The following is a 25,569-nucleotide window of genomic DNA, read 5'->3' on the forward strand; positions in this document are numbered from 1 at the left end:
ACAGTAGTGATGAGATGCTTTTCTTTGTTTCCCTTAACTGAAACAATGTGAAACCACCTGTGTTGGTCTAACACCATCTAGCAGCCAAAAGCCTCTACGTTAAACTGTAAGCATGATCCAAGCTAGGCTAAGAAGTTCAAACATGGTGGACATACCCACTGATCTTTTGTGGCCTTCGTTTTTGGAACTCTAGTTCATCCACTGTCCATACTGCCCCTTTAACGTTTTCTACTCGCACAAAACACTTGTGAAGACTAAGATTATGACGCACTGCATTCTGCAGCAAGTATAAAAGAGAAAACATTCAAAAACTTTCTATGAGAAAATACTCATCATTGTCCAAGAACAGCAGCATAGTCAGCTCGACAGTCCTTATTTGCAAAGATAACTCCGCTCCCCGCACCCAACCCTCACCCTCCTTTCCCAACAAACCAGATCTTTACACGTTTAAGATCTTATTTTGCAAAGATAAAAATAAAATCTCAAACCCGAGATTAGGAATTCAAGTTATTTTGTCATGTCAATTATTCATGGTGGGAATGAGAACCTCCATCATTTTATGTACACACATCAGGTAACAGCATATTTCATATACAGTTACAGTAACATTGCTAAGATATTTTCAAAACAAGTACACAGTTTGTAACGGAAACGTATCCACTCCTGGAAAAATAAAACAGTTTAAAAGACCAGAGAGAGAATTTCATGTAACTACAGAGGGCTCAATTTGGCAAAGAGGCATTGGGGCTGGGGTTTCTGGGGTTTCCCACAGCTGGACTAATGTGAATCAGGTGCTGAACCTCTTTTCACACCAAGTGTATGGAATAGGGCCTCAGAGGGTTAGCAGCACCCTAGTGAGGAGCACAGTGCACCAAGTCATGTCTTCCACTGCATGCTCATATATGGAAGTTGGCTCTCATTTCTGGCAGGATACTGTACTGATTGAACTGAGCTTCTGCCAAGTACACGCATGAGGAGAGCTCTCAGAAACAAAGTGATAATCTCTCCACAAGTAGAGACACATGTTTTTTTTTCTTATGGTTGCTAGGCTCCTTTATTGGGCAATCCCAAACGAAGGTTTCTGATGGTCAGACCCAATTCTGTTGGATGTAATCCAGTCCTTCTGCAGGATGGACTCAGCAGATCACTTACATCTTCTGACTTTGGCCGAAGCCTGACTCAGTAAGACACTCCTCATGCAGACACAATCAACTGTGTCTTTTATGTCTTTGCTCTACCTGAAAGGGCACTGAATACCTTGTTAATGAGCAAGTGTGTGCCACCCCCAGTTTTGTGAGCAACTACACAGCAGTAAAGCCACTCAGATTTGTAATGAAGCTTGTTCTCTAGTGCCACGGCATTGCCACTGAAAGAGAATCAGTAACCAGAAGAAGGGGAGTGGTTTCCATTTGCTGGAAACATGCAGGCAAAGAAACTAAATCCATCAGCCTTGGCATCACTGATTTAGTCAATCTGGTTGACTTGTTAGCAGGCACTATGCCAAACACATAGGCATGAGTCGAGGCAACCAGGAGACTAAACACATTGTTTACGAACATCAGGTCTGGATGATGAAAGGAGTTCTAATCAGGAATGTCTAAATCACTGCGCAAACAAAGGTTATGCAGAGTGCATTTGTCATGTAAATTAAGAGGCAGCGTGTGTGCATCTGGGAGCCTTTTGTTACTTTTGCTAGGCAGTTTCGCTGTGTAGCTAGCATCTCCCCATAACCTATCCACATACAATAGCAACGATCCAGCATATGGACTCTCCTCTTAACAGGTCAGCACAATGTGAATATGGCCTTACGTACTCGACCCCGTGCTTAGGGGGCATGTCACATTTCCGCAGTGCTAAGTCCACATACTTCTTAAGCTTCTCTACTTTGTCACCACACTGATCTGTTTGTGAGCTCATGGGGAAATCAGTGTTGGGTGACTTTTTCTTCTGAACAAGGCAGGGGGTGATGCTGAATCTCTGAGAAAGTCACAATATTTGTTTGAAGAAGAGGACTATTTGTGGCACCTTAGAGACTAACTTCATCCGATGAGATGAGCTGTAGCTCACGAAAGCTTATGCTCAAATAAATTTGTTAGTCTCTAAGCTGCCACAAGTCCTCCTCTTCGTTTTGCGAATACAGACTAACACGGCCGCTACTCTGAAACCTGTCAATATTTGTTTGGGGTCTAACTTTTTGTACCCTCCCCATTTCATTGTGTGTATAATGTTGGGCACAATGGCTCTTTTCGACATTGAAAACGTGAAAATGCACATTTTTCTCATGCTTTTCAATAGAAACCAGGCTGACTTCATCTGCACTCAGTCAGACCCCCTGCTCCTACACTGGGATCAGCAAACAGAGTCCTACTGATTGGCAGAGTGGCCTGCTAAGGGAACCTGACACAGGACAGGGGTTTAAATCTGTGTAACCCAAGCAAAGTTTCAGGTGCAAATGGGAACATTTTCAAGTTTGTAACAGAATGTAAAATAATGATGATAGATTTTGGATCAGTTTTGCAAATGGTTACAAATATTCCCCACAGCGAAATGCAATACTGTAGCCTAATGTAGCAATTGATAAAATGCAGACAGAAAAATTCAGAAAAATGGATGCGTTGAGTTTGTAAACAGTCTCTGTATAAACAATTGAACAGAATTATCTGCATTCTTCTTTAAATAAGTGTAATGCTGGAAAAATCATTTATGATCTGATCCTGCTGTAGTGAAGCCAATGGGAGCCCTGCCATTGACTTTTAGGAGGACTGGATCTGGCTTTGACTGAATATACTTACACAGATAAATCAAATAGTTGTACGGTGTTTGGGGAAAGATGTCTTAGCTTTCCATGTTTATATATGACCACCTGATTAGTGAGTTTATAGAGGATGGTTGTTTTTGGTTTTCCTGCTTCTGGATTCTTTCTAGTTAACAGTTTTATCTGAATAATACCCCCAACATTTCAAAGCCACACCTGCATCTTCTGCCTCCTAGCTACAATTCAGTTCCAGCAGATTACTACTCCAAAAAACAACCGAGCAAACAAACAGACATTGCCTCTGACCTGTCAGAACCAGTTGAGAATGTTCTTCTAGCGCTCTGCTTAACAGAAAAATGAGGCACTATTATTGTAAGATTATATATTTACCTTGTTAAAAAACATTTGTATGCAAGCCACTTTTTCAGAAAAAATTACCCTGAACATGCTTGAATGTATTAAATGAAAGGGTTTGTTCTTTTAATAACTGCTCAGATGCTGCTGTACTGCATTTGGCGAAGTGTTTCATTTATAAGTTCTTTTTTCCTGTTTTGTTTTGTTTTTTAAGAAGATCTCAGGTGTACTCACCCACTCCAGATCCTTACCCTACACAGTGACTAATATTGAAGAAGCTGGCCAGTGTGATATTTGAGCATTTACTGAAGATGGGCCTGAACCACAAAAGCACAAATTCAGATGTATGCTGATTCTTCAGTCAGACCTTTGGGCTTGTGAAGAACCCGAGCAGCTTCACGTCAAACCAGTCCTGGGCTGTGTTTTCAGCCGCCTGCGGTCATTGAAGGCTGGCATTAATCTGAGCAGCCACCAGCACGAAGGCCCCAAATTACTTCAAGTGGACATCCATTTTGCCTGTAGCGATGGAACCTACTGTTCATACTTTGTAAGAGCGCACACTTAACACCTACACAGTATTAGGGGGTCCCTGGTGTGCTCACAAGGACAAAGGTCTCCCTGGGATGCACCTTTTCTCCTTTGTAGCTGTGGGAGTCCCCAGTAAGATATCTCTCTGCCTCCTCTGCCATAGGCTCCTCTTTTGTCATCAGGTTCCCGCATACTCCATGAGCTGCAAGCATGACTCTCACTGCCCGAGACTTTTGTGAGCCTCTAGAGCAGATCTTATATAATGCACAAAACCAGTTCCAAAAAGTGGCCACGTTCACTATTGAGATGACTAGCCAGGTGCTGCCCTCATAGCTGCAGGCAAGAATCAAAGAGGATTCTTGCTTGAGCCCTTTCTCCTGCAGCTACGGAAAAGTTCCACTGGAGTCACTCAAGCAGCAGGAGACAAACATATCTCTTGTAGGGCTGCCACAGCCACAGAAGATGGGGGGTGTTTGAGATAGGTGTGTGAAGAAGAACCTTGCTCAACGGACTAAAAGACAACTGAAAACTAGAGCTTTTAAAAACGCAAGCTCTGGACAGCAGAACTCAGTTGTAAAGAAGTTTTTTCATGTCTAGAACAGGTTGACTACAAGAAGGTTCCACTTCACATATGAATATAACTATATATCCAAACGTGTTCACTTCATTTTAAAATCAGGAACACGCTGGTTCTGTAATATTTAAAGAAGCGTACACCACTGAAAGCGTTCTGACCCCAAACTGTTTTTCTATAACAACGTTGTCAAAATGCCCTTGAAAAGAACTTTAATTCAGGAAAATTCATTTCCTTTTTTAATACTTAGGAAGCTGCAGATGAAACACTGCTCAACTTATCCAACTCAGGTGCAGAAATCAAAGCACCAATCTCAGAGCATTTCCTAGGTACAGATGACTGAGGTCTGATAGGTGGTTCTGAAATTTACAGATTTGCCCCAAGGCATTTGAATGAAAGGCAATGGAACACTGAGGAGCACACACGTGAAATACAATAAACTTTCCAACGAACCACTGAAGCAGAAGACCTCTCTAACTCCATCCTTTGAAGGAACTGTCCTGAGTTTTAGAATAAGAAAGGCAAAGGGAGAAGAAATGAAAGAAAACAGCAGGTATAGGGGACATTTATCAGACCTGCTGATAAATGGAGGCAATTTGTTCAAGAACTACTGGGTTACCTGGACCAACAGAGACTACAAACACCGAGATATAATTTTTACTTCAGTGTAAGATCCTGTTATTTGATTCATCCAGTAGTAATCACACTAGCTCTAGAGGCTACTGTGGATAAGTTGCTATGATAACAGCTCACACAAGGGAAAGGGGTAGCCGTGAAAATGGAAACTATATAAAAAACACCTAACTGAAGCACAGAACCCTACTGTAAGAATTTAAGGCATTCAATTTTTAGTTTCTTGTATCTCTTAGATTAAATGTTTTTTTCTTGGCTTGCTGCTTTAGTATTATGCCAAATTAATTTATATTTGGTGCCATAATAAACCAGTGAAGGTTATAACAAGTTTGAAGGTTAATTTAGTGAGGTACTAAGTGACTGAGAAATAAGTTGTCTATACATCCCCGGAAAAGATGGCTGGTGTGGTCACACAACTCGAAAAATGAAGAGCTGTGTAACTAACAAGACCAACTATACATCCTGTACTGACACAATATCTTCACACTTTTTTCCTACACGTTCCTGCTGAAAACCTAGACTTTCACTTCTAGGAGAAGCCACACAGATCAACTGGTGGCATAATCACAGAACATAAAAGCCAATAATGGGGATTCAATTAGTGGTTTTCAAAGGCAGAAGAATTTTTCTGCCAAATATCAAATTGTTCCTGCGGATAAGACACCCTGTGTGTGTCAAAACAGCCTATCTACATTTTAATGTCCATATGCCGTTACAATTTGTTATGTCATCAGCAATGTCTGTTCTGTACATGTCTAATATCAAAGGCAAGAGGCATACATGGTGCAAACCTTACCTTCCATGTCGCTGCATTGCGTCTGAAGTAAGCAAACATTCGTGTGAACCAGTTGTAGATTTCATTTAGTGTTAGTTGCTTTTCTGGAGATTCGAGGATGGCCTTGTGAAGCAAATAAAATGCATGATGATTTATGACAAAACTCTCAGCAAACACACCTACACTTTTACCTTAACGGATTAAAAAAAAAAGAGAGATTTGGAGCAAAAATCCAGAGGAGAGTTTCACAATGCGTTCGAAGATTAATGGCTGTATTTAACAGTTCAATGGCAAGATTCAGAATGGAATTATCTAATTGTTTTGAGTTTTTATTTCTGTTTCCTTACAGAAATATTAATTTATTAGTCATTCATAAAGCAGAATCAAAGAGAAATGCAAAACATTTCACTAGCTGATTAAAGCTCAGTAATTATTTAGAGCTCAGATTAATTCTAGGGATCAGAGATTACTGTAGCTTGTGATAATTGACTTGCCATCTTTAAACAGGCTCATTTTCACTGTTGTGTGAAATGAATTTCCTAATAATCACATCGTATTGTAATACTTAATCAAAAGCAATTATGTTATATATTGCAGTTCTCAAAACCCTTATAGAAAAGGTTTGAGCATGCCTGCATATTAAAGGGTTCTAAATCTATTTAATCTATAGGGTGGACATATAGAGACAATTTTTGAGTGAAATGTGGTTTTCGAGAACATTACTTACCTGCCTAATTAAAGAGGCATACGTGAATGGTGGTCTAACCTCTGCGTTCTTATAAAATTCTTGGTTCTGAGCAAGATCTGCTAAATAAGAACAATTGTTCTGTTAATATCAGAATCAAAGCTTCCTTTGCAATTTCCAAGAGAAAACAAATAATGGCCTTTGCCATCGACAGTCATTTACCTGAAGAAATGGCCACATTGTATTTATTAGGACACCGCCTCCTGATTGGTTCAACGTTGTGCATGCTGGTGGTAGTGATGACAGAAGGTCCCTGGATGACAGGAGTGATGGGTGTAGTTGGGGTGGTCGGAGTATGAGGTAAGCTCTGTGGAGAAGCCTCAGAGGCAGTCTTTGACAGCGTGACACTTGATACCAGATTCAGCTGTTGAGGGGGAGAGAAAAGAGGGTGAGGAAAACTTTATTAGAAATTATGTTTCTTGCAAATTAAGGATTATGAAAATCTTTTCCAGATTTAATAGTGTTTGCGACCATTAAATGGAGAGAATGTATCTTAAATACTTGTTTAGCTGTAACACCTCCTTTAAAATCCACGACAGGAGGATGAATGCATAATTGTCTATATGATATATTTAAAAAAAAATATCGTAACCCAGCAAACAAAAATGCTTGCTCTCGGGCTTTGAAGATTTAGGACAAAAATCCACAATTTTCAAACACCTCATTGTATATATTCATTTTAATATTTTATTTTTGTTCCATTGTTTTGCATCTAAAGCCCACACATCTCTTATTTACGGGTTAATATTCTGCAACTGATCTGTTTTTGGATATTTCTTCAAACACATCAGGTTTTAAATAAAGACAATGCTTTGTTAGGAATGCACTAGGAAGAAATGGAAGATCAGTACAACATTTGGGCTTTTTCCGTTCATCCATTTTAAACGCAAATCCCAGAATGGGTTAACTCCGGAATAATTTAATTAATCACACTGCATGAAATACTGCAGTCATTAAGCCCAGCAAAAAATGACACAGTTCTTTTCTCTCCTTGGTGTGGAATGCAATTGTGCTACCTGCAGAAACTTACAAGCACGTAATAAAATGACAGCTAGCCACAAGCAGGCTTTAAAATGTGACTTCCCCAAGAACGGATAACCATATATAAATGTTTTAAACATGCACTTCTATTTATTTTATCAGTGTGCATGTGTATTATGAACCCTTTCTTTGGGCACCATTCAAAACAAGATGCTTCATTGTAATGGGTCATTCTTGAAGTACTTTAAATAAACAATATGATCCCAAACTGCTCCATCAGAAAGGGGGCCTGAGAAAAGGGCTCCTTTCAGTACTTCCACATTACTTGCCTTGAAGCATTATTGTGAACAATATTCTGGGTGAAATGCTGGCGCCAGTGAAATCAATGGCAAAATCCCATTTATTTCAAAGGGGCCAGGATTTCACTCTGTTTATTTGCAATTAATATTCTTTGCCTGACATTAAACACTGCCAAATGGAGCTGAGGCATGCGCCTGGCATTGGCTGCTGTCGGAAGACAGGATATTGGGCTAGATGGACCTTTGGTCTGAGCCAGTATGGCCGTTCTTGTAAAGACATGCCCCAAAACATCCATAGGACTCATTATTATTGTTCCTGACATGAAAGTAACGAGATAAGAACACTCACATTAGCATGTCTAAAACATTAGTAGCTACCAATAATTGCTCTCTTATAAAAAATAAATAACAGAATTTGTCCAATACAAACTTGGAGGGGAAAAAAAAGCTTTCTAATGTTATAGAACGGATATCAACACAATACACCAATAACCCACAAGAAGGGTTCAAGTGAACAAAACAAACTGTTCCTGCGTCTCTGTTTTGAATGTGAAATACAGAAAGCTCAAGGAAATGTTTGCCCCAACAGCATAACACAGGGAAGTGTTATGTAGATGGGACTGTATATACTGTCAGTTCAAGTACTGATCCAAACAAATGAGTTTGTGAGAAGCAGATCTGAAAACACACATCTCTTCATGAACCTAGAAAGTCTCTTCTCAGAATGGAAAATATTTAACACTTCAAGGAAATGCAGGATTATATGATCCCGGTGGGGGAGAGGACGAAGGAGACTAGAAAAGGCAATAAAATATATGTCCTGAGTTCTTGAAGAGTCATGCAATGAAGTGAACCAATAAATACAGCTCAAAGTATACCCGCTATGTTAGTATTTAAAAGGGTGTGGTTCATGTTTTTAAATATTACTTATACAATATAACAGGTTTCAGAGTAGCAGTCGTGTTAGTCTGTATCCGCAAAAAGAAAAGGAGTACTTGTGGCACCTTAGAGACTAACCAATTTATCTGAGCATAAGCTTTCATGAGCTACAGCTCACTTCATCCACTGAATGCATCCGATGAAGTGAGTTGAAGCTCACGAAAGCTTATGCTCAAATAAATTGGTTAGTCTCTAAGGTGCCACAAGTCCTCCTTTTCTTTATACAATATAGTGTGAGAGTGAAACCAAGTCATTTTGTGGCCTCTTTAGATTTAAGTACACTGGATAGGGGTACACATATAGCTATGTCCCCTTGTTATCCATCTATTACATATAATAAAAGGAGTAATAATGACCATAATAGTACAACTGACAGGTCTCACCATGAAATACAATCTACTGTATTTAATCTCAGTTTCTAAATGGACATTTTAACAGTCCAATAACTGCAAGGAAATCTGCATCAATTTTAAGTGCCCCTCTATAGCACATGCTCAGGAGACATTCTCTTCTGTTGGAAAGATCACTGATACTGTTTCATCTTTACTGCCCAAACTACTCCATTTTGAAAGAATTAGATTCCTTTTAATTGTTTAAAAACTTAACATTTAATCTGTTTCTACTAGAAAACTGCAAAGAAAGAATCTGCAAAGGTCAATGTTCTCTGCTTAAAAAATGTGAATTGAGTTTAATTTCTTTATGCTTCCAGCGTAGGTAGCGACTAGAAATAAATACAGAAAGAGAGGAAGAGCAAAGAGAGGGGCTTTAACGGGGTTGACAAATGACACTGTGATTCACACCCACTGCTGGGCTGCCACTAATAAGCTACAGAGGAAGCAGCCAATCTCAGCTAATTACCAGATAAAATTGTATTGTACGGACTCTAATTAGGAGATGCTTATGGAGGTGATCTAATGATTAAACACTGCATTCGAATGACCCCACCATCAATGTGCAGTGGTGCAAGATGTCACTGGAATATTTTGTAGAAACAGTAATTTTATTTCAAGGAGGGGAGGCAGTAATATTTGTAATAATGGCTATGAGGTAAACTAATTAAAAGACAGTTCCTAAAGGAAGACTGTGGCTTTGAGCAGCTGTGGCTGTTCCAAAACAAAGTGCCAAATCTCAACAGAGGAGCTGCAGTCAAGTGGAAAATTTCTGCCTGACCTCTGCTCCTGCTATTAATTTGCAGGAAAACTAATGACACATATACATATTCCCACAAAATTGTTCTAATTGCTAATTTGCCAAAGGAGCCCAGTTTCCAAATTAAACATGACTGCAGTCTGTGAGGAAAGAAAGAACAAAAAGCTGGAACACTGTGCGCATAGTGTGTTTCACCTCGGACTGCCATTTGTATGACTGAACCAACAAGCTAATGAAATGCCGACCTTGTCAATTGCCAGAGAAGTTTTACTTTAGATTTTGTTTGATGACACTATCTCTTGCTTTTGGAGGGGCCTGAGCCTTACTGGTTATGGTGACACAAGCATGTAATGAGGCAAAGGGAAGAATATGCTCAACCATCTACATTTTTAATGCTCAACATGCTGCTTTCATTGTTTTCTATAAAATGTAGACTTAAAAATTAATTGTGTATTAGAGCAAAATAACAAATTATGAATGGTGTTGATTTTGTTGTAATCTTAAAATATTAATCTTTATTGTAAATGATTAAATCTTAATATCATCATCATCATCAATTAGGAATGAAGACGTGTCTAAGCTCTGTGCTTCTGGCTGCTAAAGATGATTATGCAGGGCAAAGATCAGGAAGGGATTGTACTGGGAGGATTTCTTTTCCTGATGGAAACTCTATGGAATCTCTCTGTTTGCGCTTTCTATTTAAAAACAACTTGCTCTGATTAGAAAAAGTTGTTCATGCCAAGATTGGATACGACAAGATTCCCACATACGGCCATTTTTTGACGAGGTATCATTTTTGCTGCAGGGTACTGAATGCTAGTCACCAAGCTGGCTTCTTTAATGAGTATTGTTCTTTGCATTTACAATTGGGCACATAACCTGCTAGGCGCTGTCCAAGCACATCAAAGACAGTCCCTGCCCCAAAGAGTTAAGCCATTCAGTAATAACCCTTGTAATAAGGGAGTATTTCTCCCTAGAGTTTCTGTTTTTGAAATATCTGTTTTAAAGGCCTGTAGTTTTCCAATTCCACTACTGAAGGGTTTTACAATACGAGTATCTCACACCTCTCTAATCTAACCATCATAAATGCCATCATTGTGTCAGTGTCCAGTATTCTGCCTGGCTTTTTATTATTATTAACCTTTACTTTCATGAAATAGCTTTTTTTCTCCCTTTTAAAGATGCTAACTGACTCAACAAGAATTCATATTATATATATAACCAAGCCAGAGAGGTAACTCTCTCCTTCACCCCATAAAAACAGATTTCTATTAAGTGGCTCTCCCATTAAGACTCACTTTGATTTCTCTCCATGTAAACAGATTACATAACAACAGTGGCTGCAAATAAAGAATCTGAAACATTTTAAAAGAAAAAAAAATGAAAGTGTCACAATGGGGCCGTACCTACTGCTTTAGGGCATTGATTTTTCTGCTGTTGGTGCTGCCACTCTGATCACAGCTGAAATTGATGAAATAACTGCACCGAGTTTCTGGACTTTAATCACCCTGGTGCAGAGACTGCTGAAGGTGGAGGGAAGTGGGGGTGCAGAGCATCAAGCTTTGTTAAATTCTGTGTCTTCCTGTACTATTTCAGCCTGAACAGATTACTGTATTAGATGTAGGATCTGGCAGGCAACAATCGCTTAGCAGGTGTTGTTATTGGCAGGGATACTAAGGAAACCCAAGTTGAGGAGTGGGACTTAATGAAAAACAGTATATAAAAACAGCTTTTGTGTGTTGTACTTGAGAATCTCGTTTTATTGCTGCATATCATTATTTTTCAAACTATATAAGTACAGCTACAGCAGCTAAAATGCTCAGTCATTACCTAAACAGTTAAAAGACTATTTTATTGCAATAATTTGTTTTCACAGTTGCTAAAAACAGTATTTAAAAACAATTGCAACTGCTATGGTTAGAGTAAAAGAAAATATTATTAAAAAGGAATATCTAGCAGTGCATTTCATTTCAAATGCCAACAGTTGCTTTAAAAATTTTATGTCAGTTTCTTAAAGATGGATGTCCTACCTAGTGCATAGAGCGTCTTGTTGGCCAGAATAAAAAGAACACAGTTTTTTTCCCTCCTGCCTAGGTAGTGGCTCTTTGATGTTTAGTTAATACCGCAAAGCAGATCAAGCTTCTGATTTATTCTATTATGCTGACCTCTGACATGAATGAAAATGGTGACCTTAGCAGCAAAACTAGAATAAAAAATTCTTAATAGTTGTTGTGGTAGTTGTTTTTTTAAACACTCCAAAAACCTCCACCTCTATACAATACATCACAGCATATTCCCCCAGGTCAACTGAATTCATTTTGAACTATTTAAATCTCAGCAATGGGAGTTATCTCATGTTCTTTAAGCAGTAACCTATGAAGTACTTCTTTTCTTTTCAAAATGTTACACACTTGGGCATCTCAATTATAAAGTCACAATTAGACACCTTTAAACAGTGTATTGATTATTACTGTTACAATGTCTCTGTATCTCCCCTCCCTCTCTTTGCCTCCAACTCTAGCTTTCTCCCTATAAGTCCTCCCAGCAGTGGGGCCCACAATAATGTGTATTTCTCGCAGTGTATAGCACACCCAACGAAGGCTGCTCCAGAGGGATGTGCTGCACGTACAACTGTCTGCCTTCAGTTTGGGTCACGATTTAGCACAGGACTTAAGCACGCTGACTTTAATATGACTGAAGTGCTTTGCTGAATTAGGACCTTGGTGATTTGCTACAGCTAAAAAAACCCCACATGATCATGCCACTGTCTTCCAAGATATCAATTATTCCAAGGTGCTAAAGCAATCTAAAGACTGACACACGTTCCTTAACATGACTAGACCTGACAAGTCGCTGTTTAACAGGGTTACGTTGAATGCACAGAGTTGGACTGGGGTCTGAACAGTCCAAAAATACTGTACTAATTGATGTGCTATAGCTAAAAAGGGCAAGATTACATCATTGGCCAGTGTGGAACACAAATGGCAGCCAAAGAGCATTCAGTTTTAAGAGCCTCGCAGTATAATGGTTTCCTCTCCGTTTTGCCATCTACTTAAGAACTGTTTAAAAATAAGCATTAAGAGCTTTTAAATAGACAAAAAATACTTCCCATAAGCTTTCCATGCAGTCATTAAAAAGTTGTAATTTCAAATCCCAGTTTATTGCTATGTTTGGATCGGTAGCGACTCCTTTAAAATCACAGATGTACCAAAAATATATTAATCTGAACATACACCTTGCATTAGTTATGGTGGGGGAATAAAATTAATTACTGGATGTAAAAAATACTTTGCACTGCAGTAATGGTCATCAGATCTTTTTTTACCAAAGTCCTACCCCACTGAGTTAAAAGGACCGAGGTCTAGCACAGCCTCTGTGATGCCTGTGTATTTTTTTTTTCACAAGGAAAGCACAATTTATGCAAAACACTATTCTGCTACGTTTTATAATTAATTTTCAAAATGCTTCACCTATACATATTTTAACAATTTCTGATTTATCAGATGGTATCTATAATAAATTTTTCTATATTTCAATAAATGAAAAGAAGACAGTTTCAATCCAACAACAGAGTGTCACACAATATAGGCCTGTCAGGCACCAATTTTTACTTCTAACATGTAAGTTAAAGGATAAGGAATTTATAATGCTGCCTGTGAACGAAACCACTTTTCATACACAAATGTGATTTTTTTTTCAAAGGGTAATACAACAGTACATTTACATAAACTAATCCAAACAATCTATGTATTTGACAATGGCAAACCTCACACAGACTGCCTATTGTTGGTTTACATCTTGGAGTTCTTTATGTTGGCTTGTAACACTGCTCTAGCTGTCAAAGGTTTGACTTGGACTCTAAATAAATGGTTATAGAAGTGCTGTGCAGCGATATTGGACTTCTTTGCAAAAGAAAACCTGCTGTGTATGAATTCAAAAGCTATTAATTTTTCAGTCAAAAATATTCATGCCTATTTCTTTTAATAAAGAAACACTGTGCTGAGCAACGGAGAGATAATGTTGACTAGTGGTACAGAATTTTCAATAGAGCAGTTAAAAATAAATTTAGTGGGAGGTCCCCATCAAAGCTATAATTTTCCAGAATGTAAAACATTTTTTTAATACTAATCAAGACAGCCCATTTTTCCCCATTGGTTTTTTTTTTCTGCTGCTTTTCCCTGTTTATTGGCTGCTTAACACTAATCTGCATGGCGACACCAACTGGTACCTTTGTAGCCTACAACACAAATGAAAGCTTACTGCCTCTTGATACTGAGCGCTGATCACTAGCTGCACAGCACTTGTCTTCTTGCGATTACCTCCCTTTAGTTTTTAATCCTTCCTCCAGAGGGGCACTGCTGCTATGAAAAGTCTCTCAGCAGAATGCTTTGAGACCCCAGCGATTATTCCACTCTTAATTTTTAATCCAGTAGGATGGATAGAAACCAAACCCCCTTCTCTGCATTCTGCTGGGTCTCTAGTCCACAACATAGTAAAGCATGCACATTCAGTCTAATGAGATCTGAAGGATAGGAAGAGTTATTTCCAGGTACTTTAAGTAGTTTCCTTTTGTGATCATCCAGATCCATTGGATTAAGCAATTTTAGGAATCTCTGGAAGGGCTATATTCACCACCCTCAATCTTCCTCCAAAAGGCATTGCTGAAATTGAGTTGGACTCCTGCTCCTATGCTATTGAATACTGTGCAATTTTCTTTCTAGTACCTCTCTATCCACTTCTGCACCCATTTATTTCCAACTACATGGAAACTGAGAAATTCTTCTCTAGTAAAAATGGATGCGCAAAGTGTTTAATGATTTTATGTTCTCTATCTCTGTAATGTGTTCTGTTTCAGACATTAATTTTGTCTACCAACTGCATCTTGGCAGGCGACCATATTTGCTGGGTTAATAGTCTGACTCCTTTTTATTTCTATCACCATAAATCATAAACGTGGATGGGTGTGTGTTTGCTTTATTTATAGAAAAATAAAATCAGTCAAAACAGATAAACCAATACTTGGCCATTACGCTGCATCATTGCATATTGATTAAAATGGCTAGTACTAACTATAGATTGTCGACGCTCAATTAATTTTCACACAATGACGCAAAGCAAAATCAAATAAAGGCAGTGTACCTTTAAATCTTACAAATCTTAAAATCAAGAAGCAAAGCACTCTCTCCATTTTGAATAATCATGTGAAGTTACGAGGAAGATTTTTTAGCATTATGCTGATATGAAAAAACAACAACTGAAGTGCAATTTGCTTCAGGGAACAAGGTGCTAGATTTGCCTTTTACAGGTACCACCAGTTGGCTTTGACTGTTGGACTCTCTTTACCTGTAAGACCAACATTTTATAAAGTGCAGCCTGTAAAGTTTATCCCTTTCACAAGCTATTTCTGAGAGCAAGTTGGATAAATAGGGTTTTCATGGACTTTAAGTACTTTAACAACTGACACTGGGTGATCCTGATTTTGTTGTTTATTATCATCATCGAAACATACATGCAACTAGAGTCTACAGTATCTGAGCTTAGGATAGGATCACAGTAAAAAGTGAAATTAATATCCTAAATATAATATAATTTTACCTTGAGCACTAAAACCATTCTGGTCCAAATGCTCCTTTGGGTCACATGCAAATTCAACTTACCTAGAGGGGATTTATATGCATATACATAAGGGTAGAAAAAGGCCCAATGTGACATTTAAAGTTAAGACTAGTTTTAAACCCCTTGAAGAAAAAAGATCATGGGAAAATTGGGTTTATGTGGCAGTGAATATTCAAAGCCGACCAACTAGCGATGCAATTTTTGTCTCTTCATTTTGACAGTCTTTTAAAGTAGGCCACACTTTGTATTATGCTCTGAGGTGGGAAACAGGAAGAAGAGGTTGTTGTGAGGCTTTGTTCTGTTTCTGCACAGAACAGTACTTACAGGCTGAGGGGTGGCTTTTGGTTCAGTTGACTTCACATGCAGGTGTGTCATCATAGCTTGCAGGCGCTCTTTGTCTTTTGCAAGCTGAAGAAAAAAATGCTCTGTTACTTCTATGAATAAAATCCAGAATTCTGCTTATTCCTAATTAAACAGCTGGCACCACAGACATGACAAAACAGTTTTATTGCTTGGTAGTTTCGAAATTGTATATGGTCTTTTCTGAAGTCGAACTAACTCATGGTGCTGGGTGTCAGTATTTTCCAAAGCAAAACACATTAGCCCTTGAGTGAGGAGCGCTAGACCTGCTGGCACCAAGGGGGTCACTGCAGCCCTGACAGCTAGAAGACAATAGTGAATCAAGTTTATTAACCAATCCTATTCACGCTCAGAAGGCAAAGCAAAAAGCAAATTATACATCTAACCCTCAAATTCAAATATTTTCTTGCTTTAACATAACTTGCTTCCCCCCCACCACCACCAAAAAACAAAACAAAAAACAAAAACATAAAATAGAAAAGAGCTTTTCTGTCACATACAGCTCAGGTGGTGCGTGGAGCAAGCAAAGCAGCAGGAGTCGTGAAACCACGTGAGGCTGCCTCAGAGAATCAGAACAGGCAGCTTAAGCTCTAAAAAGTAGTGTGCTTATTTAATGAAGACAAACATTTCCTAAAATCAGAGTGACTTACTACTCCCTTATAATAATAGTATATAGCTCTTATAGAGCACATTTCATCAGTAAGGTCTCCAAGTGCTTAGCCAAGGAGGTCAGTATCAATTTCCCCAATTGACAGATGAGGAAACTGAGGCACAGGGAGGGGATGTGACTTGCCCAAGGTCACCCACCCGACCAGTAGCAGAGCTAGGAGAAGAACCCAGGGCTCCCGAGTTCCAGTCCAGAATTGTATCCACCAGGCCATACTGCTTCTGGAAGGTGGGGTAAAAACTGGAGCAAGGGCAGTATTAACTCAGGGCAGAAATTTAAAATGGCATCCCCTTAGCACATGTCTTGAACCAACAGGCTAGGAAAGTGCAACTATATTAGGAACTATTTTAATAGTGTTCTGTCCCTTAGTGTCAACTGAATACTGTTCAAACCAATAGAAATCCAGAACACATAACGCTTTAGGAATGCTTCTTTTGCTCTTTGTGATTCAGTCATGACACCGGTTGTGAGCATTGGGGAAAACAGTTCTATTCTGCACGTCATGTGTAAACACGTGCCCCCCCTATAATGATATGCTTCAGTTTTCTTTAAATTTTCTACTGAAATCTCCACGCAAGTCACAGTTTGGTTGCTTGGACTCTCACGTTATACTGCCTTGATTAAGTTTTTTCTTTGTATACAAGCTGGTTTGTGAATACATTTAGAATGCAATGATCAGACTGTAAGCTTGCTGTTTTGGGGGACCTCAAAAGCTCTATGTGTAAAAAGTATCTTTTCCCAACTATACTCTACATCAGTGTTTCCCAAACTTGGGACGCTGCTTGTGCAGGGAAAGCGGTGGCCAGCACGTCCCTCGGCCTGCGCCGCTTCCCGCAGCCCCCATTGGCCGGGGACAGCGAACCGTGGCCAGTGCGAGCCGCGATCGGCCGAACCTGCGGTCACGGCAGGTAAACAAACCGGCCGGGCCCGCCAGGGGCTTTCCCTGCACGAGCGTCGTCGCAAGTTTGGGAAACACTGCTCTACATAATAACAAAAGTAACATATACTAATACTAAGAATACAAGTAAAAGGGGCTGTAATTACTACACATGCCCAATAAACGAATTCCTATTTTCTTCAATGGCATTTAGATCAGGCCCATGAAACTGAGAGTTTTCTCACATATTCATTATTAATTCTGACTTTTGCTCTAGAAAATCCAAATTCCTGGTGCCAAGAGGAGAAAGCTAATCACATTCCAGGGAAAGTTTAATAAACCCGCCCTCCTTATCAGAGCCATCTATTTAGAGAAGTAAAACTGGGTTAAATGAACGTACAAGAAAACTCAGTCATAAATCCCCATTCACTACATTACAGTTAAGGGTGTGCCAATCTGCCCAAGGGGAGGGGTTTCTAACTGTGTGCCAAAATGTCATGGTGGCTTGAAACCTGGCATATAAGGTTTCAAAGAGGAATTTACAGGATAAAATTCAACGTAACCGTCTGGTTTTGCGCTTTTAGAACACAAAAGTCACTGGGATTTTCATTACTTTTTTTTTTTTTTTTTTTTTTGCAGGAGCACTGGGTAGCTCAGAGGATTGGCGTTTGATATATGGAATCTTACAACACTGGGTCAAGCAGTACAAATCTGATCGTTGATAGGTTGTAAGCAAACACTGTTACCTTCTGAAGGAGGTTCTCCAGCCTGAGGGGCAAGGCTTGAGGTTTCAGTTCAGGTCACAGTGGACAAGAGCCCATATTGAAAAACAACCTTCACCTATGATACCTTTTCCAGCAGTCTCAGCAGCTAGGCTTTAACATGGAAATTCAATATCCCAGAGAGCCCGGGACTGTTTTCAATGACCCCACCACATCTAAGGGCTTGTGATGGGAAAAATCTTTTGCGCAGAAGTCCTCTCTGTGAGAGCCAATGACAGAAAGGGAGAACGACAAGGCTGGAAGGAGGTACAAAGAGACTCCTGTGTCTATAGCAGATCCTTTGAGATCCAGCAGCCAAATCCCCTGGATGTTCCAATGAGAGGTAGGGAGCCAATCTCACCCTCCTGGTGGAGTGATCTAGTGGAAAATCCTCCCGATGTCTTCCTGTGGTCTTTTCAGAGGAAGTGGGGGTCTGACCCATCATTTACATTAATGTATATCAAATCATATCAAACCAATGAATGCTTTTAGTCTCAATGAAGGGTGGCTGTGTGATTTTCCATTCTGAATCATTTTATTTGTTGAATAGCTGGGCATGTGAGCTGCCTGCAGTTTAGTCTGCACACTAATCTTCACTCAGTGGACTAAACATTGCAGCAGATCGTTATTTTAGAAACAAAATAAAATAAATATTCCCATCAAAATCAAGACCTGAAAACTGTCTGTGTGTGACATGGCAGTGAAAGCAAAGAATGTGCAGTTTTCTAACATCTAGCACAAGGGGAAAACCCAAACTAGCTTCTTTCTGCATCCCATTGTCCCCATGGCACAGTACCTTTCATTCTGATCTGGAAAGGTCCTTATTTTTATTGTTCTTCATCACCATCTTAGCATTCTTTTAATGCAGTATTTGATGGATGAATTCTGTTAAAGATCTTCTTGACATTTCAGGCAGACGCATACTAATATTTTGTCATAGTCTGGGAATTTGAATGCTCCTACAGTTAAGGCAGGAGTTTAAATGATGAAAAATAGAAGTCTCTCGCTTTCACAGCAGCAAATGGAAGTGAAAAATCCCAAGAATTTCTTTAAACTGCTTTCCATTAGGTCAGGAAGCAGGAGGATACAAGACCATAACTCCATTAGTACCACCCCACCATTCAGTTAGATCATTCAAAAGAAGTCATGAGGGCTTGTTAGGCCACTGATGTGAGGAAGCTCTCATCAGTGAGGCATTGACTAGGGCTCTAAAGGTCTGGAAAAGGGGACTATTAGTGGTTTTTGCAGGAAAATGCACTTGATTACTAACAGCATTCTTTGGGAAAGAATTGTTATGCACAGAAAATAAACTGATTAGCATTACTTTTAAATGGGCCCTATTCTGACTTTTCAAAGCTACTTATAAGCATTGTTTGTTTCCCTGATGATCTCCTGTGACAGGAGATGAATACATTAGCTCTGTCAAACTGTGCAAAGGTCATCCAAAGTGCCCTGCTGTACATTAGCTTCTCAGTAGCACTTGACTGAAGGTGCATTTAAATGCATATTCCAAATGTGTATGGGGTAAGATCCACTCCCCTGACTTCAGCACTAAACCAGATTACTCTGATAGAGGAAGGTGGGGAGAAGGAATCCACCCTCATAACCCAGGGGTACAGGTCAAGTCCCAAAATATTGCCTCCCCTGCCCCAACACTCACTCTTTTCCCCTATGTCCATTTCATTGTTCCTTTCTGCAATGCTATAAAATCATTTAGACTTCAAGGGATCATCTGGCACATCTCTACACTGGGGCAAGACTGAAGGCATGCCTTCACTAGCAACGTTAAAGCCCTGCAGAGAGAGCTCTCCCAGTGCTGTAAAAAACCCACTCCCACGAGGGGAGTAGCTACCAGTGTGGGTGCACTGTCTATACCGCCATTTTACAGCGCTGAAACTTGCAGCGCTCAGGGGGGTGTTTTTTCATACCCCTGAGTGAGAAGGTTGCCGAGCTGTAAAGTGGCAGTGTAAGACAAGGCTTGAGTTCAATAGCTCCAAACCATCCCTAATAGGTAAGTGTCCAATAGGTAAGTGTCCAATCTAGCTCCGAGTACCTGCAAGGGCAGTGGCTTCACAAAGTTCCCTTGCTCACTTAATCTTCTAATTCTGAAGTATTAGCTAGTATTTCTATTAGATTTTATAAGGTGCCGCTCACCGTGGTGCCCAAGTGCTGCTTTAAATTAAAGCTTCTCCTGCCAATTATTATTGCAAACACATACGTAGCGCTGTAGGTTTATACAGCACCTTATAAACCTAGATAAAACAACCCACATACCACCCTGCTGTGAAGTGGTTAAAATCTAAGACAAACGCACACAAAGACAGGTCACTGGACACTTCAGGAGAGGGAAGGCGGAAAGAGCACACACTGCTGATAAGGATATGGACACTGTGCCAGACACAGAGGCCAGCCCAGGAGAAAGTGCCATGAGCATGGGAAACAGGAGATGAAGAGGAAGACTAGGTGCACAGGGGTGGGGTAGTAAAGGGGAGGAGAGAGGGTCTTGAAAATAGGGACAAGGATTTTAGATAATAAGCCATTGGGTGGGGTCAGGGGGTTGGGGAGAACGGGGCTCAGAAGGGACAATGCATCCAGACCAGCAGGAAAGGAAGACAACTTTAGCAGCAGTGTTTTGGACAGCCTGAAGATGAGGGGAAGGGAGGCCAGTCACCAGTTTATAATAATCAATACAAGATTGTTATGTCCTTGTCACTAGCAAGGATTATGGTTTCCTGTGTTCTTTATAACATCCCTTTACATCCTTGAAAACGGGCCAAAGTAGCCTTTTCTCTGCACTGACAATGGCCAGTTATCTTCACGTTTCCCTCTTATATGCTATTTTTCAAACCTATCGTCATTTTTCTTGCTCTCCTCCAAACTCTTTGAATCTAATCTGGTGCCCCAAAATGAATGCACTACTTCAACTGAGGCCTCGCTAAACAGAATGGCATGCAGCTTGCTTGTATTTATACCTTAATCTCTTACTCTTCCTTCATTCCCAGCCACTCAATTCTTTCTCTGCAGTTCCCCTAATGAATGGTGATCATGTCCACACGGTTTCAATCATGTAAAAATACCAGAAGACTTTGTAGCTTCTGGTATTTCAAGTATGTTTGTGATGGAGATACTGTGAGACCAAAGATTCATGATATTTCTGTCCAAATACAAATCTGACTTGATGTTAGTTAGTTTGAACATTCATCAAAAAAGCAAGAACCCTCACTTTGTTTAAGCTGCACTGGATATCTCTGTATGTGTATGTTGACAGAATATTATACATAAGATTAACAATAGTAAGAGTGAAATCGAGAGAGAAAATCAAATTTGGATCCATTACACTCAAACCAAATATAATACTTAGCCTTAAAGCTCAGTTACAAAATTAATTCTAGGAAAAATAATTTAGAAGAGCTATTCCTGATGAGACAGTCAAGAAATTTAATGGATGCAGTCAGAAAAGTACAAAATCACAATTCAGATTCCCAAGACGGTTCAATGAAGGGGCACCGCCGGATGACATCAGATGGTAGGGTAGTACTTAATCTACAGCACACATGTGGCTCCTCAAGAGTTTGCAGAAATGGAGCAGTGCTCCACTTGCTCAAGCTGTTTCAGGGCGAGCAAGCAGACGGATGATCGCAGGAGTGTGAGGCAAGTGTCAGAAGAGCTGAGCATATGGTCAGTTGATTTGGGTCCCACCTCCCACAGAAACAAGAAACAGTATTATCATGATGATACAGTGATACTGCCTCTCCCTACAAGGAGCCACATCTGGAGCGTGGACGAGAAAAGGGACACGTCAGGTAGATATACCCACCACCTGTGCAAGAGGGACTCGGAGGATATTCTGCATCGAATGGCATCTCAGAGAGCCACAAACCAAAGGTAGTATCATGCCGTGGTATCCTATGGGTAAGTTTCCATTAAAAGCATGAGGAAGTTGCAATATGATTATGCGACATAATTTCCCCTAGATTCAGCCACTGCAACACACTAGGTCAAATCCTACCCTCTCTCCAGTAAGGTAGTATGGGGCAGAAGTCAGGGCAGAATTTGAATTCTGAATTGCCAAACCCTCATCATTTTGTGTCACTCTACAAGCCCATTTCTTGGCAAAGTTGCACTCTAGCACTTTGAGTACCAATGGGGTCAACTGGTTTGGTAACGGGACACCCTGCCTTCCCTCTCTAGGTCACAGAGCTCAAATCCATACGTGGCAGTACTGGCTGAGTTTTGTTACTGCTTCATAGTCGTTTGATAGCCATGTAAACCGTGAGCTTAGTCTGACTGTCCAAATTCTAGTGGGCTAGGTGACTACATTGCAAATGGTCCTCTTGGGCCAGCCCTCTATTCCGTTAAGGCTTTTTACAGAACAGCCCAAACCTAGATTAACGAGTTGCTGGAGGAACTCACCGATTACTCTGTGTAAGGGAATCGTTTGGTAGCAAACAGTCACTGTAGCAGCTCATATTATAGCGCCCTCCTCCTGACTGGATTTTCATTTAGGACTCAAACCACTGATAACTCCTACTCTTTATAGCTTTGACCCAATATGTTTTGCAAAAATGACTAGTACTTCTCTCTCTAATCCCATCACTGATGGTAATACAAGTCACTACTTGAGGAATAGGTTTAGTCTATGCCCATGAATATTGTCTTTGCTACACTAACATCTAAGGGTCATTTCTCTTCTGGTCTCGGTTTCACTCTGTTTTCAAGATGCAAGCGCAAATGCCTGATCCACAAGACCCTAACGCATCATATCTATTGCTTATGGGTCTATAACAAAACAATGAACTTTTAGCTAAGATCAAGCGTAATATCATTTAAATATGGGAGATGTATCCTATCAGGGACTATATCCTGCCCTTTCAGAGAATGGACTGGGAGCTAAGAGGTCTCTTCCAACACTATCATACCTCGGATCATCGTTCACTCATTATGATCAGTGCTCCTATAACTAAAAAAGAAGTGCCAGAATCCACCTCCAGTAAGTGATTGTACTGGAAGGGTACCATTTCGGCTCCCAGAAAGAGTGCCAGAGTGGTGGTCTGGAGCATTTCAGCATGACTCAAGCCCGGACGATGATTAGTATTATGTAACGCCAATCAATCTACCACAATATTGTCACACGATTATAAAGCACTAGCAATCAAAAACCACCTATACCTTGTTCAACTCTTCATGCAGGGCTTCATCCTACTGTCCCCTAGGCAATACAAACTCCTGTTGACCACAGGACTGCAGGATTGAGCTGTTGTATTCATTTGGATGGAATAAGTGGGCTACAGGTGTTAACATAACCCAGTCATTAATCTAAATTAATACAACAGAGCCTATAATGTTTTTCAGGCTACAACCCAACCTAGGTTTACCTACAGCATGACTGTTACTGCTCCTTGGTGAAAGATTATCTTATATCTCAGTTCACAAGTAAGACTGTAGATTTTTATTTTTTTTTAATACCCAGGAAACTTGTTACTATAACAAACCATTTCTCACAGCCATTTCTGCAAGACTCTGCTATTTTACGACTAGTAGTTTGATTTTTATAAAACTTGTATTAAAATAGTTTATATCACTTCAGCTAATAGTGGAAGACTGTCTTGACTGCAGTGTTACTGAAAGTAAAATTTAGGAATATCTATGAAAGAAAAATGCTAATTTGTAAGATAAGAAGATAAAAGGGATTTTTTAAAAAATGGTTATCTTGAAAAGTAACAACAAAAAAGTTTAAGTGTGTTTTTGCTGATTTTTCTCTACAACTATTTGAAGCTATAAATGACTTAACTCAGTAAAATTCCAAATGTAATTATCTTCTGTACTTAGCCCGAGGCTTTCCATATATCTCTACATTGCTGCCTTGCATACAAAATAGGTTTTTCAATGGCTGGTAACTATATAACGTACAACATTGTTTTAATTTCCCCTCCTTTGCTAACCTCTTGACTACACACAGACACACAGTCAAAGTTGCCCAGCTAGAGCAGTGAGGCACAGGGCGATATAAAGAACTCAAAAGCATTTTTAAAAGGCAGTTACATAAATGGGTCATACCTCTGCAATTGCACATTTTAATACACTCAAATTCGACCCCCCTTTTTTTTGCACTTAAACTCATTTGCCACAAAAAACAAAAAAATAACGAGACAGTATTATTAGTATATGAGAGACCACCAACACACCAGTTCAGGCAGTGTTTTGAAACAAACATTGATCATTTCCTCCATGCCAGGAACTCTAAACCATGGGGAAGGTATTCCATTCCCCCCTATTTCTCCCTGTTCCCCGGCCCCTCCCAATTTGAGAATAAAATGCATTAGACACATACTGATGGATTCCCAATCAGTCAGCCTGTTTAAGCTTCCTATTTCTTTTAAAGTTACGGTTTAGAAAAGAGGAAATGAAGCAGCAGTGTCTTTGACGGTTTTTAAAACTACTACAAGTAGGTTTTGAAAGCTTGTTTTCAATCATAGTGGGCAAAGCAGAACTCATTTTATTGCTGCCGAGAATTGGATTTGATCAGTACTGAGGTAATATTAAAATAAATTTCATTTTACCTGTAGCTCTAACTGCTGAACAACCTGCATTTGTACTCTACATTGGGCTGTACTTCTATCATCCAGCGCATGCTCATTGTTGAGATGTCTGTAACAATACACAGAAAATCATTAAGTGAAATGGATAAACAAAAAGGAAAAATTAGTTACCAGGATGAATAAGCAATCTGAGTATTATCCAGCAGGTCTTCATCAATATCTCAGGTTTTCCCTCTGTCCGGCTTTGACTACTGCTTGTTACCTTCACTCATTATATCTTTAGCACATATTTTCAGTAGAAGGTTATTTCAGATCTAAGAGAAACTCTGCTGAACAGCTGCTTTTCACCATTTAGGTAAATGCAAATAAGATTAAGACATTATGGTAAAAATTATTTTATATTACTTGACTACAAAATGCTGGATATATTTAAATGGGTACATGCAGTACATGAATTAAATCTCAAAGACTTTTCATGTTTTATGTGGATTAGAAATAAATAATATGGTTGTGCAAAGAATGGAAAAATTAACACACAAAATTTGGTATATAAACATGTGCAAAATATGTACCAATAAAAGAGAGAGTGAGATACATATAGTTACTGTAAAATAAACTGTATTCTTGATCTATCAGGTACTAGAAATGTATCTAGAACAATTCCCGAAATATGGCACTGCTAGAGTTAAAGGTTTGCCCCAATGAGTGTTCTGAAAACCATTCCCTATGCAAATGTTTTATAAATCAGTTTTTCATCTAAAATTATTCTGAGGCCCAGGCTAAAACCGGGTATTTGTTTTCTGGACATTTTGTTTTTGCATTTCTGTGAATACAACAACCAGCCACATGCTTCTTTTCCCCACTCCACCCACACCACCCTTTCCCCCTCCTTTACTCCAATAGCTTAAAGAAATTTCCTTGATTTCAAAAATATTTGGCACAAAATGAGATAAATTCATCTCTGGTTTAACTGCACTGCCTTCAATGAGTTACATCAGAGAAGAATTTTGCCCACTT

General features: G+C 39.5%; 1 protein-coding gene across 15 annotated transcripts in view; it reads right to left on the reverse strand.

The window, feature by feature from the left end:
* The window catches only part of FOXP1 (forkhead box P1), a 494,830-nt gene that overhangs the window by 16,915 nt on the left and 452,346 nt on the right, over positions 1 to 25,569 (reverse strand). For 12 of the 15 annotated variants that reach the window (XM_074957483.1, XM_074957481.1, XM_074957480.1 and 9 more), the window contains 6 exons: positions 24,574 to 24,661; positions 15,673 to 15,756; positions 6,527 to 6,728; positions 6,347 to 6,426; positions 5,641 to 5,742; positions 156 to 277 (listed from right to left, as the gene is read on the reverse strand). In XM_074957483.1, coding sequence (XP_074813584.1) covers positions 156 to 277; positions 5,641 to 5,742; positions 6,347 to 6,426; positions 6,527 to 6,728; positions 15,673 to 15,756; positions 24,574 to 24,661 — 678 coding nt within the window. The remainder of the gene's footprint in view (positions 1 to 155; positions 278 to 5,640; positions 5,743 to 6,346; positions 6,427 to 6,526; positions 6,729 to 15,672; positions 15,757 to 24,573; positions 24,662 to 25,569) is intronic. The other 3 variants (XM_074957490.1, XM_074957489.1, XM_074957494.1) reach the window with 2 other exon arrangements.

The sequence above is a fragment of the Natator depressus genome, chromosome 7 (genome assembly GCF_965152275.1).
Source record: "Natator depressus isolate rNatDep1 chromosome 7, rNatDep2.hap1, whole genome shotgun sequence".
NCBI lineage: Eukaryota > Metazoa > Chordata > Testudines > Cheloniidae > Natator > Natator depressus.